The sequence below is a fragment of the Lepisosteus platostomus genome, chromosome 19 (assembly GCF_059453375.1).
Source record: "Lepisosteus platostomus isolate fLepPlt1 chromosome 19, fLepPlt1.hap1, whole genome shotgun sequence".
Lineage (NCBI taxonomy): Eukaryota > Metazoa > Chordata > Actinopteri > Semionotiformes > Lepisosteidae > Lepisosteus > Lepisosteus platostomus.
Window position 1 is genome coordinate 17,758,807 of NC_142629.1, and position 19,026 is coordinate 17,777,832.

At 39.5% G+C, this 19,026-nt stretch overlaps 1 protein-coding gene across 4 annotated transcripts in view; it reads left to right on the plus strand.

The window, feature by feature from the left end:
* prkar1b (protein kinase, cAMP-dependent, regulatory, type I, beta) overlaps positions 1–18,626 on the plus strand; it is a 77,306-nt gene extending 58,680 nt beyond the window's left edge. For all 4 annotated transcript variants that reach the window (XM_088612903.1, XM_088612904.1, XM_088612905.1 and 1 more), the window contains 6 exons: positions 71–117; positions 1,982–2,140; positions 4,322–4,382; positions 9,367–9,488; positions 16,458–16,539; positions 17,586–18,626. In XM_088612903.1, the coding sequence (XP_088469029.1) occupies positions 71–117; positions 1,982–2,140; positions 4,322–4,382; positions 9,367–9,488; positions 16,458–16,539; positions 17,586–17,758 (644 nt within the window). In that variant the 3' untranslated portion in view covers positions 17,759–18,626. The remainder of the gene's footprint in view (positions 1–70; positions 118–1,981; positions 2,141–4,321; positions 4,383–9,366; positions 9,489–16,457; positions 16,540–17,585) is intronic.
* The last annotated feature ends 400 nt before the right edge of the window (positions 18,627–19,026 follow it).

A 19,026-nucleotide genomic window follows, 5' to 3' on the forward strand; every position in this document is an offset into this window, starting at 1 on the left:
GATTTGCTGAATGAGGAAAAATCCTATTGCCTTCCATAAGTCATTTAATATGTGGCGTTTTTCTTTGTAGGTGATGAGGGAGACAACTTCTATGTAATCGACCAAGGAGAAGTTGATGTAAGTAATATTCATTACAATTTCACAGTGTCCCCTAAAGAAACAAGTACATTGATTCCACAATTAGCCAAACTAATAAGTTCTGATCAGATCAATGAAAGGTGTAGACATCTTATATATATGCATTGGACGTTCAGAATTATTAATTTACTATACTTCTATCTCGAATGAAACAAGCTATGTGTACTGTATATTTTTACCATCCTTCAATTTAGAAATGAAAGTGTTAGCCTGAAGATAATTAAATGGATATAGCTCTGTAGATGTCCACAAGCATCCTGTAAAATATGAAATATATAACAGAAAAGCTGAATGTTTTTTTTTTAATTCCATTGAAACTAGTTCCTCTTCTACAAGATTACACATGGACACGCTGGTTTTGAGATGGCAGGAACAATCTGAAAAAGGTCCCATTGTTGTGCAATCTAAGGAGAAAAGATAGCATTTAGTGAGAAATATAAACAGGAAACTACTTATCATTTTATGCAGAAAGGGACAAAGGTATGGAAAAAAAACAGAGTGATAGATCAAACAGGATTGGCTTTCTCTCCTCAATTCAAAACATATAAAGTACAGAGCCTCATCTCCTCCATGATCAGGTGAAGCATGACCTAGATGAGATGGCAACGGTGATAGAATGGCTACAATGCAGGAATCTTTGCTGTCTACTTGCACAGAACAAACTGTCTTTTTGAAAAGCTGATTAAATATTTACACAAGCGTCTTGTAGTTCCAGGAGGGTACTTTAGGTATCTCACTCTATCCTGTTGCAACCTGACTCGCTATAAAAAAAAATTGGGAGATGGTGCTTACCCTGAGAAGGGTTATCTAAAATCTAAATTCATTAATTTGATTGATGGGTATTAAAATCTCAGTCTTTTTAAAATCAACAAAGCGTGATACCAAGTGTACCCATTTTAAAATGTATTTATCAGGCTTGATATTCCATGACTAACACATGGGAACTGCCTGCAAGTCTCACAACTATGGTCTTGGCTGCTTCTCAAGCCCAGAACCCTGAAACCAGCAGCTGTCTGTTTCCTTGTTCCAGTGCTTGGATGATTAAAGTCCAGGCTGCCAGGAGACAGCTCCGTCAGACATTTGGACTGGAGAGTCTGCAGACACATCTCCCAAATATACTCCCCCAAAAGACACCATAATGTTGCTGGGATTCCACAAAAACTGGCAAAAAAGCTTCCATTCTCATCTTAATTTAGCTGTTTTCTTTTTGTGGTGTTTTCAGCATTCAGCAGGTTTATTTTTTCTGCATTAGTGTTTTGTGTGAGAGAAAACTCTTGATCGTTTCAGTGGCCTTAAGACACATGGAAGATAGAGCCTGCCACTGTAATTTTTGGTTTCATAAAAAGTCTTGACATTTTATGAAAACTACTACTTCTACTGTTTCTAGTGTCACAAATGAAATTAGTATCCCCACAAATTATATTTTTTAGATTTATATATTTGCAGTATAGTATATTGTCATTTGCATTGAACATGAAATCTCAAAATAATTAGGTAAAACTGACCGTTATCAGGTAGCTTACCGGCACAACCTCCTACTCATGCTTAAGTGAATTGCTCTCATGAAGTGCGGAAGTCACAATTCCGCTTAACGTTGTGACGGTTCTGCTTGTCGATTTTTGTAAGTGTGAAAGAAAAGCCAAACCAATACACTGGAAGGGGGAGGGAGCTGGGCATTTACAAAGTCAACAACTCAATTGTGCTCGACAAACACGAGCTGAAACTTCATCCACAAAAATAGGGTTTGTCTTCCATCTTCACAACTGGGAATCGTCGCGGCTTTAAGCTTTGTGTTTTGCGTGTTGTTGTATCTTTTTCCCTCTATGTGTCTGTGTGTCCATAGGTCTATGTGAATGGAGAATGGGTGACCAGTATTGGGGAAGGAGGCAGCTTTGGGGAACTTGCCCTGATCTATGGGACCCCTAGGGCAGCAACTGTCAAGGCCAAAACTGATCTCAAATTATGGGGGATTGACCGGGACAGCTACAGGCGAATACTCATGGTAAATGCAAGATTTCATTATGGGACTCAGTGTTTCACTATCTCATGGGTCCCAGAAGAGTCCCTACACTGTTCATTCGCTCTGTTCATTTCAAGTCCTGTGACTGGGTAAAGGCAGGATCTCCTCTCTGGTCATGATAAATGTGTGGCCACAAGGGTTGTACAAAACAAAACAGACCCTTAATCTAAGCAGGAAAATCGACAGCTCCTTATCACAACTCAGCATGTTTGTTTTACTTTGTTCTAGTTAGCTGATTGGTTTTACAATTTAGGGGTTAATCAAGTAACTTGTTGTCATATTTTTTTTTGCCAGCCTTTATCTATTTACTTCATATGGCGGGAACAAGCTTTTTACCCGACATTTACCCCAAAAACACACAATATTACATAATAATACATATTTGGTATGTTTGTCAAATAGTTCTGGAAAGATTTTTGCCTTCTTAGTTGTGTTAAAAGGGAATCCTACAGAATCATAAAAAAAGTGTTTTGCAAAGGTCAATAATTACATGCTTTCAAGATTTTATATTAACAGAGCACATACACAGGGTGAGGTATTCAGCCGTTAATTGCACATTGTGTCCTCCAAGTAAAACTTTCCCTCATAAAAACAGGCATGGTGAATTTGCTTTTCTGTGTGCTTGCACTCTGTACAGTGGAATTTGTGAGCTGCACCGTCAATCCAGAGAGATTTTTCCTAGGGGAATAACTAGAATTTTATTGGTGTTATAAAAAATCAAATCCAGTTATTCCACTAAAAAATAATAAAACATTTGATCAGAAATGCTGTGGAACCAAGTACCACATTTTCAGTGTGAAGTCTTAACATTCCCGATGCTCGAGCACAAACGTAATTTTTGAAGTGTGGAGACGAAGAAAGTTGCATGAAATGAAACAGGCCTAAAATTCTATTTAGTTACTGATTTAAGGTCTGCTCCCGATGAGCAGTTATTCCTGTTGTTTATGGCACATGCTGGACACTAGTGCTTCTTTAGCGTGGATGATGTTAAATAGTCTTAAAAGGGAAGAAGACACTGCTTTATGTTAAAGAACTGACAGGGATTATACACTGCACCGAGTTTGACAAGACTTGTAACTTTCCTGGCTACTTTATTATGAGTGCTCTAAGGGACTGTATATACACTCCAGCCTATTTCCCTACAAAAAGAGAGGTAGATTTGAAAGGAAGGAAACACAGGCAGATTGCCTAACTTTGACCTTTACGTTATCACGAAGGCCTGATTGATTTGCTGTTGAGGAATTGTCTTTGTCTAAAATAAGACTTTCCTTTTTTGAACGGTTTCAGAACCTCACCGATGCCTACTGTGGCTGTCAGAATTCTAATAGACAGGAGCCCACCCTTTTATTACGGCTTTGAGGTTCATTTGTACTACACAAATTACTTTTTATAGACTAAAAAAAGAGAGAAAAGAATTTAATAGAAAAAATAGATGTTGCAAAAATGCCTTTAATTAAAATAACTGGAGTTTAGTTTAAACACTGTAATGCAAGGGTACGTGTTTCTCCTTGGCCTCAATTAAATTAAAGGGAGGAATTACAGAGTACCTCTTCTGTATTTTTTCCATATGTAAAAATGCACATTTTTAACTTCTCTTGTTTTTCCTAAGGGCTACATTAACCTGATCACAGTGAAAAGACATTTCTTGATCTTTCTTTTTCTGTCTAGACATGCCAGTCAGTGCTATTTTTTTTGCTGCAACACACAGCAATGTTAGGGAAACCCCCTGTGCATGTGAGTGGGATGGGTCATGGGATGGGATTTGTGCTCTCTGCTGTAGGATGAACCTTTTCTCGGTTTTAAACTGTAATTGAAATTTTTTACACACTGTTGCAAACGTCTTGCAAGGTCCCCCTTGCTTGTCTTGAAAAATAAATCCGAATCACGTTCCACACTTGTGACATTGCTGTCAATTTTCCATAATCATGCTTCTCTTTTTGGAGGGTCTTGCTGATGGGCCTGTCACGTTTGCGTCAGGTGAGCACACTGCTGTCTCTGATCTCTTTCACAAGGGATATGTTTTCCAGAGGCTGTCACCCACATCACAAGCGCAGAAGAAAATCAGAGTCAGCAGCTGTCGAACCAAATCACCGGTTACTGACTGTGGCCCTTCTCTCCATCTTTCTCTTTTCCTCCGTTTCTCCTTTTATTTTTTCCCAACAGGGCAGCACGCTGAGGAAGCGGAAGATGTATGAGGAATTCCTGAGCAAGGTCTCCATCTTGGGTCAGTTGTCTTGTGTGTGAAATTGCCGGTCACCGCCGCACATGCAGCACCTAGACAGTTCTCTTTCTGAAGCACGAAGATGGCCATTGACTCCTTTCGAAAAGCTAAAACCCATTTCTAGCATGGGATTTCTGGACAGATAGCACATGGCAGCTGAGACAAGCTGACTCAGTTATGGAAACATTTGCTGTAACTCACCGAATACCTTAACAGTTATGTGGAAGAAACATCCTAAAGGAATTCCCTGGCTTGTGGTGATTGGAGCTCGGTGGAGCTATGAGACGTTGTGGGACCTATACACACTGAGTGTGGCAATTATCCCATGACATCAAGCCCAGTCTTTAATCAGAAGCTGAGTGGGAATGTGACAGGGGGTTGCCTGGTTAGAGGATATAACCTCTGTCAAGTAAGCTAAATAAACTGACACCAAAGAGCTCACAGGCCCCAACTTTTTCCTCCATGCCTTTTTATAGCCCCTCAGAGGCCGTCTTCAAACAGCTCCTTCAATTTTTGTCCTTGGCTTTTTTGTTTTTCTTTGATTATTTTGATAGCCACAAAATTGGGACAAGCACTTGACGTCCTTCAGTACGAATAAAACAACAAAGGCCTAATCCCCAAACAACCAATCTCCATTCCCCAAACAACAACTTCCCATAAGTGGGAAAATGTTAACCGTACCGTGAAATGTCAATTCTATGGAAGCAGGATCACATTACCACTTGAATAGTTAGGATCTTGAATACCACGATGATGTTTAAAACATCTCTGGTAAAGTGCCCATCAGTCACGAGCAATCAGGCAAATCTGTTCCTAAAGGGTTTTTTCCAGACAGTTTTCTTTCCACCAAGTTATTTTATAGTGCTGGATAGTTTCCTTTTAATCTGAGTAGAAACTCTACAAATTAAAATCGAAGGTTTGTTTGAAGGGCATACAGTATATAGTCCAGGCTTTTTGCCCAAATACATTTTAACAAATCCTGATAAAACGTTCTGTTGTCAGATATAGTTGTGCAATGTTGCAATTTTTATTTCGGAGACAGATAATTCCCAGAATGCCAACACATCAGTTTTAGCTGTAAGTGGTTTATGTCTGACGTGTACTTTTACACATCACTAGCAAGACTACCTGCAAGCAGTTTTCCATACATGAATTTCATATCTTCTGTTGGTTGCCTTAAGCATACATTAAGCATCATCACTTTCTGCATTAAAGAATAAACAAACATACACATACATATAATAAATAAGCATAAATAATAAATTATAAATCTGATAATGTTTTTGCAGATTTCACTTGACCTGATTCCAAAGCCAGCAAATAGCTAGCAAATGTTAAAAAGCAATGTCGCACAACATCACACAACTTCAGGGCTGATCCTCAGATTAGTATTTTGTTTGTGTGTTTTTTCTCACTGTTTAATCAAACCCACAACTCCACAACCAAGGCCACCATTAAGAACCTGTTAGAGCTACATGGCGTTACTGGCTAATTGTGTTTAGGGATGTGCAGTAGTTCACCTTGAGAGGTCACTGCTAGATTAAATGGTGTAGGTTCCCTTACATTACAAAACATTTGACTTGATCTCTGCTTTCCTGACCAAGTATCTGTCAGAGAGAGTTACCAGTAACAGCTTTTTTGATTTAACTTTATTCATTTTTACTGTGTTCCTGATTTTTTTTTAACTTTTCCTCTTTCAAAAAATAAACCTGATCCCAAAAAGGCTATACCAAAATCACATTTCCTTTGATTTTGAGGTTACTGGTTGAATCCCATCTATCTTAGTGTTTTCCAGAAAATCTGACTTTCAGATGCTAATAATTAAAGTCGGACTGTGTAGATGTTTGAATTGAAGTACGATTTTTTAACAACTTGAAACTAAATGTTATGATTACTTTATCCAGGTGGCTCAATACCTTTTCGGATATATTCAGGTGATTTAAGTACTCATCTCTTATTTTTTTTACTTACACGCTGTCATAAAACGTTACACTGTCACATCTAAAAGTACCTGTTCTGTGTTTCTCAGCTCCTAAGAGTGTTCTACTTAATAGCAGAAATATCTTCCTAATGTCTTCCTTAAGTACAGTCTCCTTCCCTCTACATGGCTTCCTTACACAGCTGAACAAAGGATTCTTTTAATAGCGATCTGAACCTGGCAGCCGGCAGCAAACCCCTATTGTCAGCCCTTTGCCATTCTGTTTGATATTAACCCAGATATCCTCTTCTTACTTCGTAAGTTCACTGGCGGCACTCAGCTGCCACCTAAATTGAAATTCTAGGCTGCTCGTCCACATTATCACCACTGTTTTTACTAAACAGACCATAACCATCCACATTATAAGAACACTGTGGTATTATGTAGCAGCACAAAAACACACACACACAAAAAAGAGGAAAAAATATGGTCTCTGTGAAGACGTTGAATGGGGACTGGGGAAAAGAGATTGTGTATTTAGGCTCGGTGAATCTCAATACAATAAGACATCGAGAAATTCTTCCTCGTCCGTTTATTACTCCTCCATGGACCTGCGGTGTCAGGCCAACCCAGGCGTGTCAGGTGTTCCTGAACAATAATGTGCCTTTTAGTGTTCCTGAAGCTTCTAGAACATTCAGAGCCCCGGAGCTTCTAGAGCATCTCCAAGGCTCGGTTTTAAATTTCACACGTGACTTTTCCCATCTGATCACACCATTACAGCTTCACCACGTCGTCCTGAATGTGCGATCACTCAGAACCTACACTGTGCATCTACAGATTTAGCTTTTTGAATCCTCCTTATTTGTTATTGTAATAGATTTGTTATGTTTATTTTGGATCTTGATCTTCTGTTATTTGGCGTTATATGCTGTAGTAGGCATACCCATGGCATATATATGGTGTAGAAGAACCATTCCCCCAATATAAATGTTTTTTTTTGTTATCCAAGGGCAGTCCACGAACATATTCGCTGAGAATAAGGAGGACTGGATGTAATTGCTAATTATTAAATGAATAATTAAAAGAATTATAAATTAAATTATTTTATTCGTAGTGGAAGGCTTTGGACTGTATGGGGTGTGATCAGCAAAGAGGTAAACATTAGGAAAAAAGTGAATGTCTCGTGAATCTTTGTGGAAACTGAAAACTGTCATTTTGAGGTGCTATTGAGACAATGAAGGAAATAATCTGGGGTGAATTAGCAGGGAGTGGACACCAAAGAAACATTGGCAGTGATTCATAATGCCTGCAGTTGTGAAAGAAGCAGAAGATCTCCTTTCACCACTTTTGTCTGAAAGACATTGGACTGCAGTGGCCAGAACGCACTGCATTTCAACCTCCCGAGCGCAAATGTACTCCTCTCTCTGTGCTGCGCATTTACACAAGTGCACAGAGTGTTTATGGTTTGGTGCCGATGAAAAGAGCAAAAGAATTAAATGTGCACCAGGCTGTCGCTTCGAGTTAAAAGATGTTGCACATGTATGTGTTGAAACATTGGATTTATTCTGCCGAGAAGCAGTTTGATGGCTGTTTCCAGTTATTTTTTATGTTTCTTCGGGGTTTCCTCTAGTCGTTCAGATGAGTTTGTTTGCTAGTTAAGGCTTTAACACACAGATTTAAAGCAACCACACTTCATAGCTGAGTGGTTTAAAGTGAGGTGGGATGGGCCATCAAACCAAAGTAAAGTGTTTGAACAGAACCAATTAATCCTATTGATAAACGATACAGACATTCTTCAGGTGCCAAATTGCTTCCGTAAATCATGACTATCTTTAATCTCCACAGGATGACTTCTAAAGAGGGCTGCTCCATTGTAAAATAAGCAGCATTTAAGACTCTGCTTAGAAGACCTGCAACTGTTTTTCCACAAGCTATATTTTAGTTTAAAAAAAACACTGATTTTACTGCATACCTGTGTTCCCTCCTGTTAACTTATTCATATCAATAAATGTTTATAGTGTTTTTTTCTGGAGCGAAGTACTTTGAAAATCACGCTCTTAAATCACCCTCTTAATGTATAAATGTGTTGTCTAACAATATTGACAAAGTTTTTAATTTGAAATATTGGTTTCAAAGAAACAAAGTAAGCAAAGTATATTAAGGGAGAATATACTGTATATACAGGAACTGTATAGATATTATTGTAGTGAACAATCTTCCATTCCAATCCAGAATAATTATATTTTTGAATATAATTAACGCCACCTCCTTATTGGTTATTTATTTTTACTCTCTTTTGGTGTATAAAATTTGTAGCTGGTCTGTGGGCTTCTGTTTAGCAATTAGTGCTTGATTAACAAATGGAAATGTTGCAAAGGAAACACCGCATACAGTATGACGGACATAATTTAACAGCTACTCACTAGAGCTGTGCTAGTACTCATCATCTTCATGTAATTATGGGCTGCTTGGTGGTGCAGTGGTTAGGCATTGCTGCATCACAGCACTGGGGCCCTGGGTTCAATTCTGGACCCAGGGTGCTGCCTGCGTGGAGTTTGTACTGTATGTTCTCTCTGTGTTCGCGTGGGTTTCCTCTGGGTGCTCCGGTTTCTTCACACAGTCCAAAGACATGCTGGTTGGTTAACTGGGTCCTGGTGAAATCTGCCCTGGTGTGAGTGTGAGTGTCCTGTGTGCCCAGTGATGGACTGGCATCATGGCCTTGTACCTGGTGCTCGCCCAGGATAGGCTGTGTCTCCCCCATGACCCTGAATCTGAAGAAAAGATTAGAAAAGGGACAGATGGATCTTCATGTAATTAAAACTGCCATGGCTCACAATGCTGAATGCTGGTCTCACGAGGTGGGGGGGTTATTTATTTGAGTTCCACACAGTTATAGTTTGTTTTTCTAATATTTCTAGAAAGTTAAAAATAAATGTAGTCTAGGCAACAAGCAAGTCAAAAAGCTGGAGTCGAGATTTCTGGCCAGTGTTGTTTGTGAAGGGAAAAGGTCATTCATTTTTTATCACTCAGTCCTGCACGTCCTGAGCATCTCTTTTTCCGATGGTGTAGAGTCCTTAGACAAGTGGGAACGCCTGACTGTGGCGGATGCTTTGGAGCCTGTCCAGTTCGAAGACGGGGAGAAAATTGTGGTCCAAGGAGAGCCGGGAGATGACTTTTTCATCATCACAGAGGTGAGAGCCTGTGTGTGTGGTCGCGGGGTACCATTTCTCAGTTGCTAAGGTACAACATCATTTCTCCAAACTGCTGCTTCGGTTTTCTCTCAGCACCAAGGTCATTTGAGTAATAAATTGAATAACCCCGTGCTTTGGGGTGGATTTTAATGCATGTTTTTAGGAAATGTCAGCCTAACTTTAAAAACAGTGCCTAATGTAACATTTAACTACTGCTTACAGAAATGACTGAAGTCTGAAGCAGTCTGGGGGGAGATTAATGATGATTAAAAGTGTCAAGCTCTTGCAGTGACTGTTGTGAAAGGTCTGTAGTATTCAGGACGCTGTTAAGTTTTTGGTTTTGCAGATAACATTCAGTACTCAAATTCAGCCTGTTGGTGTATGTTTGTATGTATGATACACCACAATCATTTATATCTTCCAGTTGTTCTTTTAAATTAGGAACTACAATTAAAATAAGCTGTAGCTCCTGACCTCACCAAGTGGCTCACCCCTTTCCCATTTCTTTGAAGGGGAAGGCAGCTAGAGAGACTGGGCTGCTGGAGGTTTCACACAGCTTCTTTGTGAGGAAATAAATCCTGTGATTTAACAAGCATTTCATTAATTCCGCACACAGGATTTTTACTGTGTTGAGAAATGGGCTCTTTCTTACATGGAGCGTTCTCATGTCTTTGTCGAGTGTCCGTACTCTGTATGGGTCTAACAATGCAGCCAGTGACTAGCAGGGACTGAACAAATAACAATCACTGCAGCTGAAGGGGAGCCCTATTATCACTGTGCTGACGGACATATTGCTCTTATCCTTTTTGGCCAACTCACAGGTTCCACCTGCAGCCCTTAGCTGTTTTTTTCCCATTTGCTTTGCTGTCCTTTTTTTTTTATTTACAGCTGCTGTTCTTGGCTTTAATTGTATTTGAAGGCCCCGTTGAACCTATTGTTTTAAGCAGGTTGCTCGCCTCATTTCTTCCTATTTTTCGTGATGGCTGCCATTCGGACTCACACACAGATAGTGATATTCCAGAGTGATTAAAGGTTTTTTTGAATAGGTGAGGGCATCGAACTTAAAAGGTAAAAACTAAATGTGTAAATGTATTTATCCGTTTATAGTTGTTCTGAAACATTTCTCCGATGTTTGAGAACAAGACCTAAGTGTTGAAGATGGAAGTTAATGGATTTTAAACTGAGGTTTTGAAACAAAGTTAGATAAGAAACTGTTTAAAAGTGTCCCTGTGGGACTGAACTCAGTGCCTGCTCAGCCAGTTGTAATTGCAAATAGAAAGGCTTGTGATCATTCTCTCTTGTTCTGAGAGGGGGATAGTGGTGATAAATGGATAACCTTTAAAGTATACAAAATAAAAGTAAAAGCAATCTGGTAATAGGGATGCTAGGCTAATTGACTAAGTTTTGCATACTTTTATTCATTATAATCCTCAAAACACAGATGTTACTCATATTAAAGTCTAATTACTGTTAATTCCCCATCTCTGTATCACATTACATGATTGCTTTTACATATGATAATGTTAAAATAGCCTGTACTTTAATTTTTGTAATTTGTTTAAAGGTTTAGGAAGGAATTTCCAATACATTGTCTTTATGTTAATAGTGTGACTTGATCCTGACATTTATTTTTAGTGAAGTATAAATTAATTCACATTCTCGATGCGCCCGTGTATGCTGTTACCTGGCTAACAGATGACCTGAGCACAAAAAGAAATGTTAAAATATCATCGATGAAAAAGGAACTATTTTAATTGTTGCTCTCTATTACTCTTTCATTAGCGGCTCTATATTTCAGTTCAGAACACATACTCTAAATAATGTAGTGATACTATAGAAGAAATCAAATTGTCTCTAATTGCAGATCAAGATAAGAATATAAAGCTGTATACCTGCTGCAAAATCAAATATTCTTGGTTAAGCCTTTCAAGAAATGTAGCTCATGGACACTGATGCCAACTTCATACCAAGTTCACTGTGTGATCCTCCCGTGCTGACAAACTAAACTGATCAGACTGTCTCGAACACTGTTCATTTTGTTCCCCCTGAAGAGCTCAGTTCTGTTACTCTGTTAACTGGGATGATGAAAAAAAAAGTTGTCATTTCAGATTGGGATGTCCAAATGTTAAATTCCTTTTGTAAGACGAGACAAACATTTAATTTTCAGATATTTCCATACCCCGGTTTCCCACTGTGCTTTTCACACAATGTAAGCACAGAATCAAACTTTCCCAGACGGGACAGATGTGGAATGTGGTTTCCAAGGTCAGGAAACTGTCCCTTGAGGGATATCTGAAATTACGGTGAAAACTTTAGTGGTCTTTGAAAATGTACTGCAATAGAGACAACTGGCAAGTTCATGGGATGGCTCTTTGCTGAAAACAACACTTCAAGTGCTAATCACCTTCAAGGTGGTGTAGCCACATGCATTTTGTTCCCCCAGAAGGCTGAGATAAGTTGTGCCAGCTTTGCTTTTGTTTTTAGCTTTATTTCGGTGGTTTGTATGGCCACTAAAAAATAATGTAAAAAGGCCAATTGCGGATTTTAGACAAAGAGCAAAATGCAAAAAGATATACGTTTCTTTTATAACTATGGGGATAGAGCCCCGATGGAAATTGACATGTTTTCATTTTTTTCTGCATTGCACAAACAAGTCTATACAAAACATTGTTAAATCTGGTACCTATTCCATAACATAGGCTCACACCTTGTCGTGAAGATTGCTTTGTATTATTCAAGTTACAGAAACTAGCTGCAGAAGTATTCAATTTAAATGTAATTGTAGGACGTGCATACAAAACAAAAATACAAAACCAGTTTCTGATTAACTGTTATCCGTGATCGATACACTGCAAAAGTGTGTTTACACTAGTGTGTTTTCTTTGATGCAGTGTCTTTCGGTTTCACTTTAAATTCAGTGATAGTTATTGGGTTTACAGTTTCAGCTTTCTGTGCTGGGCTACACCCTTATCAATGAGTTTTTCATCTCTTTTAACACCAGATCAGAATTCCTGCACAGCTCTGATTATACAGCAACAGAATGGTTGCTGAGTAGGCCGTCCTGATTAAAGCTGAAGATAATTTAATCTTGGTATAATTAAGGTTTTTTCTATTGAAAGTGTTTATCTGGGACCTTAAGTTTAGACCTTAAACCTGTTAAAAAACTTCTTAAAGAAAATGTTAGATTTTTAACATGAAATGTTAAAATACTGCCATGGCATCTGAAAGTTTCTGTACAATAGGCTTATCCAAAAGGTTTCCTTGCATATCCCCTTTCCAGTGTAAAGTTACCATGCCCAATCTGTTGTTTGTCCCAGTATTTGCTCAGTAGTTGTTTCCTGCTTTTAAGTTGTGACAGTTTGACATGTCAGCCCAGATCTGACCCTCCCCTCTGAGACTGCCCCAGCAGTATCAAAGAGCAAAGGAGCAGGTTTTTGCGAGATGGATTAACATAGCCACCGCCTTGGGCACACACAGCTATCTCGGTATTAATCTTTCCAGAAATACAGAACGATTAATTATTAATTAGGATGATTGATGAAGTCTGGCAACCGAAGTTTGTACGAGAGGGCTCTGAAGGTTTTTTTTTTGGGTTTGTGTGTGTGTGTGTTGATCAGTCTGGGTATTTTCCCTTACCTGAGGAAAGATAGTCGTTTTCATACCGTGTGTGTGCCGGGGTTTGTTCAAATGAGTCTTTGGGGGCTTTCCAGGTCTGGCACGCTCTAGCATATAAACTTTGAACCAAGCCTGCACAACGTTATCTGAAATTCCATTGCTACGGGCTGTGCTGTACACGCCTGCTTGTGTTCTCATTCATATGTGCAGCTTTCAGGTTCTTTCCTTGCTAATGCTTTCTTTAGAAACCTGGCCATCATTCTGCCTGTCAGAAGTTAAACATAAAATGCTTTATGTTGTTTTTCCAAAAATCACGGCTTGTTGCGTTGCCCTTATTGTTCTCGATGGTAAATTCAAGCAAAGAATATCGCCTTAAAGAGCCCCCCCTTCTCCTTCTGACTTACTAAGATATTGCTAAAGTAAACACCGTCCATACCTTGGACTTCACTGCATTAGCTAAGATTACGCTTGTTGTCTGTTTGAGCTTCTCATTACATTCTGAACAGCCTTGCTCTCCCTCTCTTTTCTGTCTCTCCTCTGTCCGCACCTCCTAACATGCTTGGCTGTCATTCATTTGCCCTCCAAAATGCTGCTTCTTCCGTTTGCAGGAGAATAGAGCTCTTTGTTTTGGCCTTAAAACATGAAATACTGCAGGTTTCTTTACCCTTTTGTTTGCCCAGGGTAATCATCTGTCCCTAGACATCTACCTGCGTACCTGCTGCACCTCCCTTCAATTCTGTGTGACGGTGGGAGCAGCACCTATCTAGTATGATCTTAAAACTCTGAAATTGCCAGCATATGCAATAAAACCAATCAAAGCTGCAAACGTTTATGACAGAAGAAACTTGCCAAGCTATACCCACATCTACCGCAGTGTCTGAAACAGAAAGCTTTTCTCCTGGAATGGCACAACTAACCCTGATGCTCAACAGAAAATGTTAGCCTTTTGCCTGCACTGAAATAACTGGGCTTTTTGTACAAGGCAGACTGCATGCATTTATTTTCTTCACTCTCACATGGTTTTTGTTTGCTGTATTTTGAAGCAGGCTGCGATCCCTTCTCCTTGTTCTGTGCCCTTTTGTCTGTAGTGAAACACTCTCTGTGGGTGGTGGCCTGTGCTTTTGTCTCATCCCGAGACATGATCATCTTTGTGGACCTTGATGAAAGTTAAGCCTCGGCTGCATAATCCAATATAAATTTGCCATTTTATTGACTCAGCGGACTTTTTTTTGTGTTGCGAAAGCGGCGGAGACAAATAAGATAATGCGTTTCATTCAGGAAAGACTACCACTTTTTCTTCCTCTTTTTTTTTCTCTAATCTTCTGTGACTTTTACTGCCGCGAATCTTCTTGATATGTCTGGAAGGAGGAAAAATAGTGCCGTTATTGGCAGTTGTCCACGTTTCTTGGCACACATTCTGCTGGGGCTTTTTTTCTCTGGCATTGAATTGAACTATCATTTGATGGTTTTCCCACAGAAGCTGACGATGAGCTACCAGCCCCAGGCCAAGTGTTTAATATGTGACTAATTCCAATCTGGCATTTTAAGAAGCAGTGAAGTAATCCTCTCTTAGCAAGTTGTGATGTAGCTAAACAGCACCTATTTTACATGTCTGTGGCTATTTAGAACACCTGGACCTTGATATTAATGTAAATGTAAAAGTTGTAGCCAAACATTCAGCTCTACTGAATCGTCGGCACCTTTGTCTACCTCCACTGAAGGTGGAAGCTATGATCAAATCTCTTATTACAATGATAGAGAATCTGGACCCATCTGGAGCAGCTGTTGCTGAGAACACAGCCCAGCCCATGGTTTAGGATGTTTTTTCCGTATGACTCACAGCAATGCAAGAACCTTAAAGGTTCTGCTGGGACCCAAGCGAAGATAAATGTTTAATGTTCTACCTCAGTGAATTCCAGCTTTATTAGTATGATTTACAGTCCTTATTTGGACACTTGAAATGTGTAGTTTAATGTTATTTTCAGGTTATTATTAACCATTTAGGTGTTATACTATGTGCACAAGGAAAGCACATCTAAATCACTATTTTAAATCAAATTTAAAAGAAGGGAAAAGAACAATATCAAGATCGCCATCATGGATCCTTTGTGTTCACATACAGTATAGTACATATTTTAATGATCTCAACTACTACAATATATTAAGTGTTTGTTCTGTAATATCAGAATATTAAAAAAGAATACACTGTTTGTCTCTTGTAGCAGACTTCCCTGTTGGTCCTATTTCCAATGTCAGGAGGCCCCTGTTTTTATTTTCTGTCCGTCGAAAACAAAAAACTAGGTGTCGGCAGCACACAGGTGGGACGACTGGCAATACGGCATCCCAACACAAACTTGCACATGAAGCTTATCTGCAGATGCTTTGTGGAAGGTTTTTTTGGAAGGGGGGGCTTGCTGCGCAGATTGAAAAGATAAATCGCACCTTTTGGCTCGGTTTGGCACGCGGCTGCAGCGCTCTCAAGCTCTTGGCGTGTTGCTGGAGGTGTGCGATTGATCGTAGTGTGCGCACTGCCCGTGTACTCCAGGCAGCTGCTTCTCCTCTCTGTGTTGCAGGTGTTTCACATGGTCAGTAGCGTCAGGGTCTTTGGGCTGTAAAACCGACTAATCTATGTTATTACTTATTTTCGATGGAATGACATGTGCTTTATAAACAGCTGTGGGGTAATGGAATTTTTCTTCTCTAGGTTTCTGAACGTTTGCCAAAGTCCTGTCTTACCATGCCTGCAGCAGGTTTCCTACTTGAATCATACACTTTTTTTTTTTACAGGCTGGTCAGTGCAGTAAACTGTAGGAATTGAAAACTTTTTCTCGGTATGGATGTGCTTGAAATAGAAAAATACAAAGTCATAACCAGGAACAGCTTCTTTGCGTTCTTTCATAGGTAGTCAGAACTGGTTAATATGTTCCCAGCCTGACTATTCCCTGGGGATCTTCATAAGCTGGTTTTTACAGGGTAGTTGAGTTTCTTACATTATTTTTGTGTGCATTTCCTTTTGGCATGAGTAGAATTTTAATGAACTTAATGACCCATTATAAGGAGAATGTTGGCTTTTGCCTGTAGTTTCAGTCTCTTGGGATCAATAAGGAGGTAAGTTGAGTCCAGTAATGTAAGCTGGTGCCATCCTGTTAATGGCCATTCACTAATGACGTGCAAATGCAGTACTCCTTGCATGTTGTGTGTGCTCATCGGTTGTGTCTTTTGAGACGTCTGCCCAACCTGGTGTCAGCTTGATGTAGAGAGCAGAGCTGAAGTGAGCACAAGGGCCCAAGTTCAGTGCAGGTAGAGAAGAGAGCTCCAGTCTCACTGCTGTTCCTTCTTTCTGGACTTGTGCAGGGCACTGCCTCTGTTCTGCAGCGCAGGTCTGACAACGAAGAGTATGTGGAAGTTGGAAGACTCGGACCGTCAGATTACTTTGGTCAGTACATTTTTCCTGTTCTCAATGTGCCGTTTGTCCTGTATTACTGTTAACACAACGTGGGGGATCTATCGGAATTGAACATATGGTGCAAGTGTTTTTTTTTTGCTTTAAAATGATGTATGCACTCTTATGGAAAAACAACTGGATAATGACCAAAAGCAAATTGAAAATTTAGGAAAAAATTATTGTCTCCAAATGCAAATGTGTAACAGAAAGGAAGAAAGAATAGTTTTGCTGCAAATTATTCTGATCAAAATCCCTCTTATTTACAATCATGCCTGTTCATACTGTGGGCATTCGGTCACACAACAAATAGCTTGTCGCAGCTTATTGTAACCAGTCTTCACTCAGTCTATGGGTGTGTAGGTTTGCTTTTCACTTTATCAATGGTCTGAGAACAGAGGACAGACCAATCAAGTCCATCAGTGTAAGTAAGTAAGTGCTTTGGTCTTCAACTTCAAATAACAGAGGTTCCGTTCTGGTCTGTGTTATGGGATCACTTCCATGTTGAAAAACCAGCCCTGCGCCTGCAAGCTGCTTTCCTATGGGTTTGAGTGGCCTTTGAGAAGGAGTTGATATGGGCCCGTCACATGGGGACCAGAGGAGTGAAAACACAGCACTTGGATAGATCCAGTGGTGATGCCCCAGCTCTCCATACTAGCTATTGTGATCAGCACAGTACAGTAACACAACTGTAGTCTTGATGTCTCCTGCAACTGAAACACTGCATACAGCTGTCATTTTGGCCAGAGGCTTTCACTTGACTGCTGAGCTGTGATCTGATATTTGCAGTCTTCAGTTTCAGGTACTGGCTGTTGCAGGAGAAAGACGTAACAATTTACCCATTTCCCCAGCTAACCTGATACGGCAACTCTAAACCGCTGGAATGTCCAAACTCTACAATGTGCGAGTAGAAATTTAAAGCCATCTGAGAGCGGCTCAGCTTTGGCTTGGAGCGCTCTCAGTATGGTGCGATCCATTTATCGGTGACTCGATTTCCCATCCGCAAATAATGTTTCTTTTCCCGCTTTCCTCACCCGTAGGGGAAATAGCACTGCTGTTGAACAGGCCCAGAGCAGCGACGGTGGTGGCCCGCGGGCCCCTGAAGTGTGTCAAACTGGACCGCCCTCGTTTTGAGCGCGTGCTGGGGCCCTGCTCCGAAATCCTGAAGAGGAACATCCAGAGATACAACAGCTTCATTTCTCTGACCGTGTAATCGGCTCCCTGGCAGGATTGCTGCCTTTTTTTTTTGTGTTATCTCGTGCACTGCGATTTGACCTGTGCTGTTGCGTAGCTTTATTAAAAACAAAAATGAGTTGTGCATTTCATGTGCATTTTTATGTAAGGGATGGCAGATGCACTAGAATATGTATTTAAAAAAAAAAAGTTATACGATGGTCTGTTGGCCATACAGTGGAAGAGCGAATCTTAGAGTTTCGGTTCAGGTTTATTAGATTTCTGTGCCATGTTTACTTGAAAAATTATTTTGCAGCCTATGGTGAAAACATTTATTGATTTCCTCCCCCATTTTGTTCCAGCATTTCCTTTTAGTTTACTACTTTTGAATGTGATATATTCTGTGTACGAATGGTGAAGCAGGTTTACTATAACTGGAATTTTGAAATTTAAAATTGAAGGGTCTTTTACAACATTAATGTTTAAATAAGTCAGAAATCCCTGTGTGATATTACGAACACCTGTTTTGTTTTTTGAAAATATATTGTGCAAATGTTTTGTAACTGGATATAAGCACCTTAATGCCGTGTTTACCTTCCAAAGCAAAAGGTCAGTAGTATTATAAATTATTGAGTAACAATCAGTTAAAACATTCTCAGGAGCACACTTTCTCATCCATAGCTAATATTGAATATATGTTCTGTTGAAACTGAGGGCATGGCACCTGTCATAACTCCTGAACTTTTTAATATAACATCAACTGTTTAGACCTAGTTATATACCATAAGTTAAAGAAAACATTGCTCTATATCAAACTACACATCAAACCTTAATTAATCCTTTCATATGACATATTTCACGTCGATTATCTGAATCCCAGCGCAAATAAAGCATAACCTTCTGATCTATCCTGTTATAGTCGTTCTTGAACACATTTTCTTTGGAAAACGCAAAGCTGTCCATTTCATTAACCTGCCATTTCTGGAGGTTTGTCTTGTAGGTGGAGAAAGTCTGCACCCTTTCCCACCATGTTTTTCAGTCTCTTACACATTCAAATACTGTAAAGCCAAATGCCTCTTAGGATACTGTGTTCAGAGTTCCAATTTACTGGGATTGTTTAGCTTTACGTGTACATTTGGCTTTTCGAAACCTTAAGCAGCAATTTTAAATTTGTGAAACAGTTTTATTGACATTTTAAAGTGTGAAAGAATGGGAAGTGTTTTCCAAAAGTAAATTACAAAACCTAATAGATATTAAAACCTTTTATGAAAGTATATGTATATTCTCAACTAATAGGTCATACGAGCT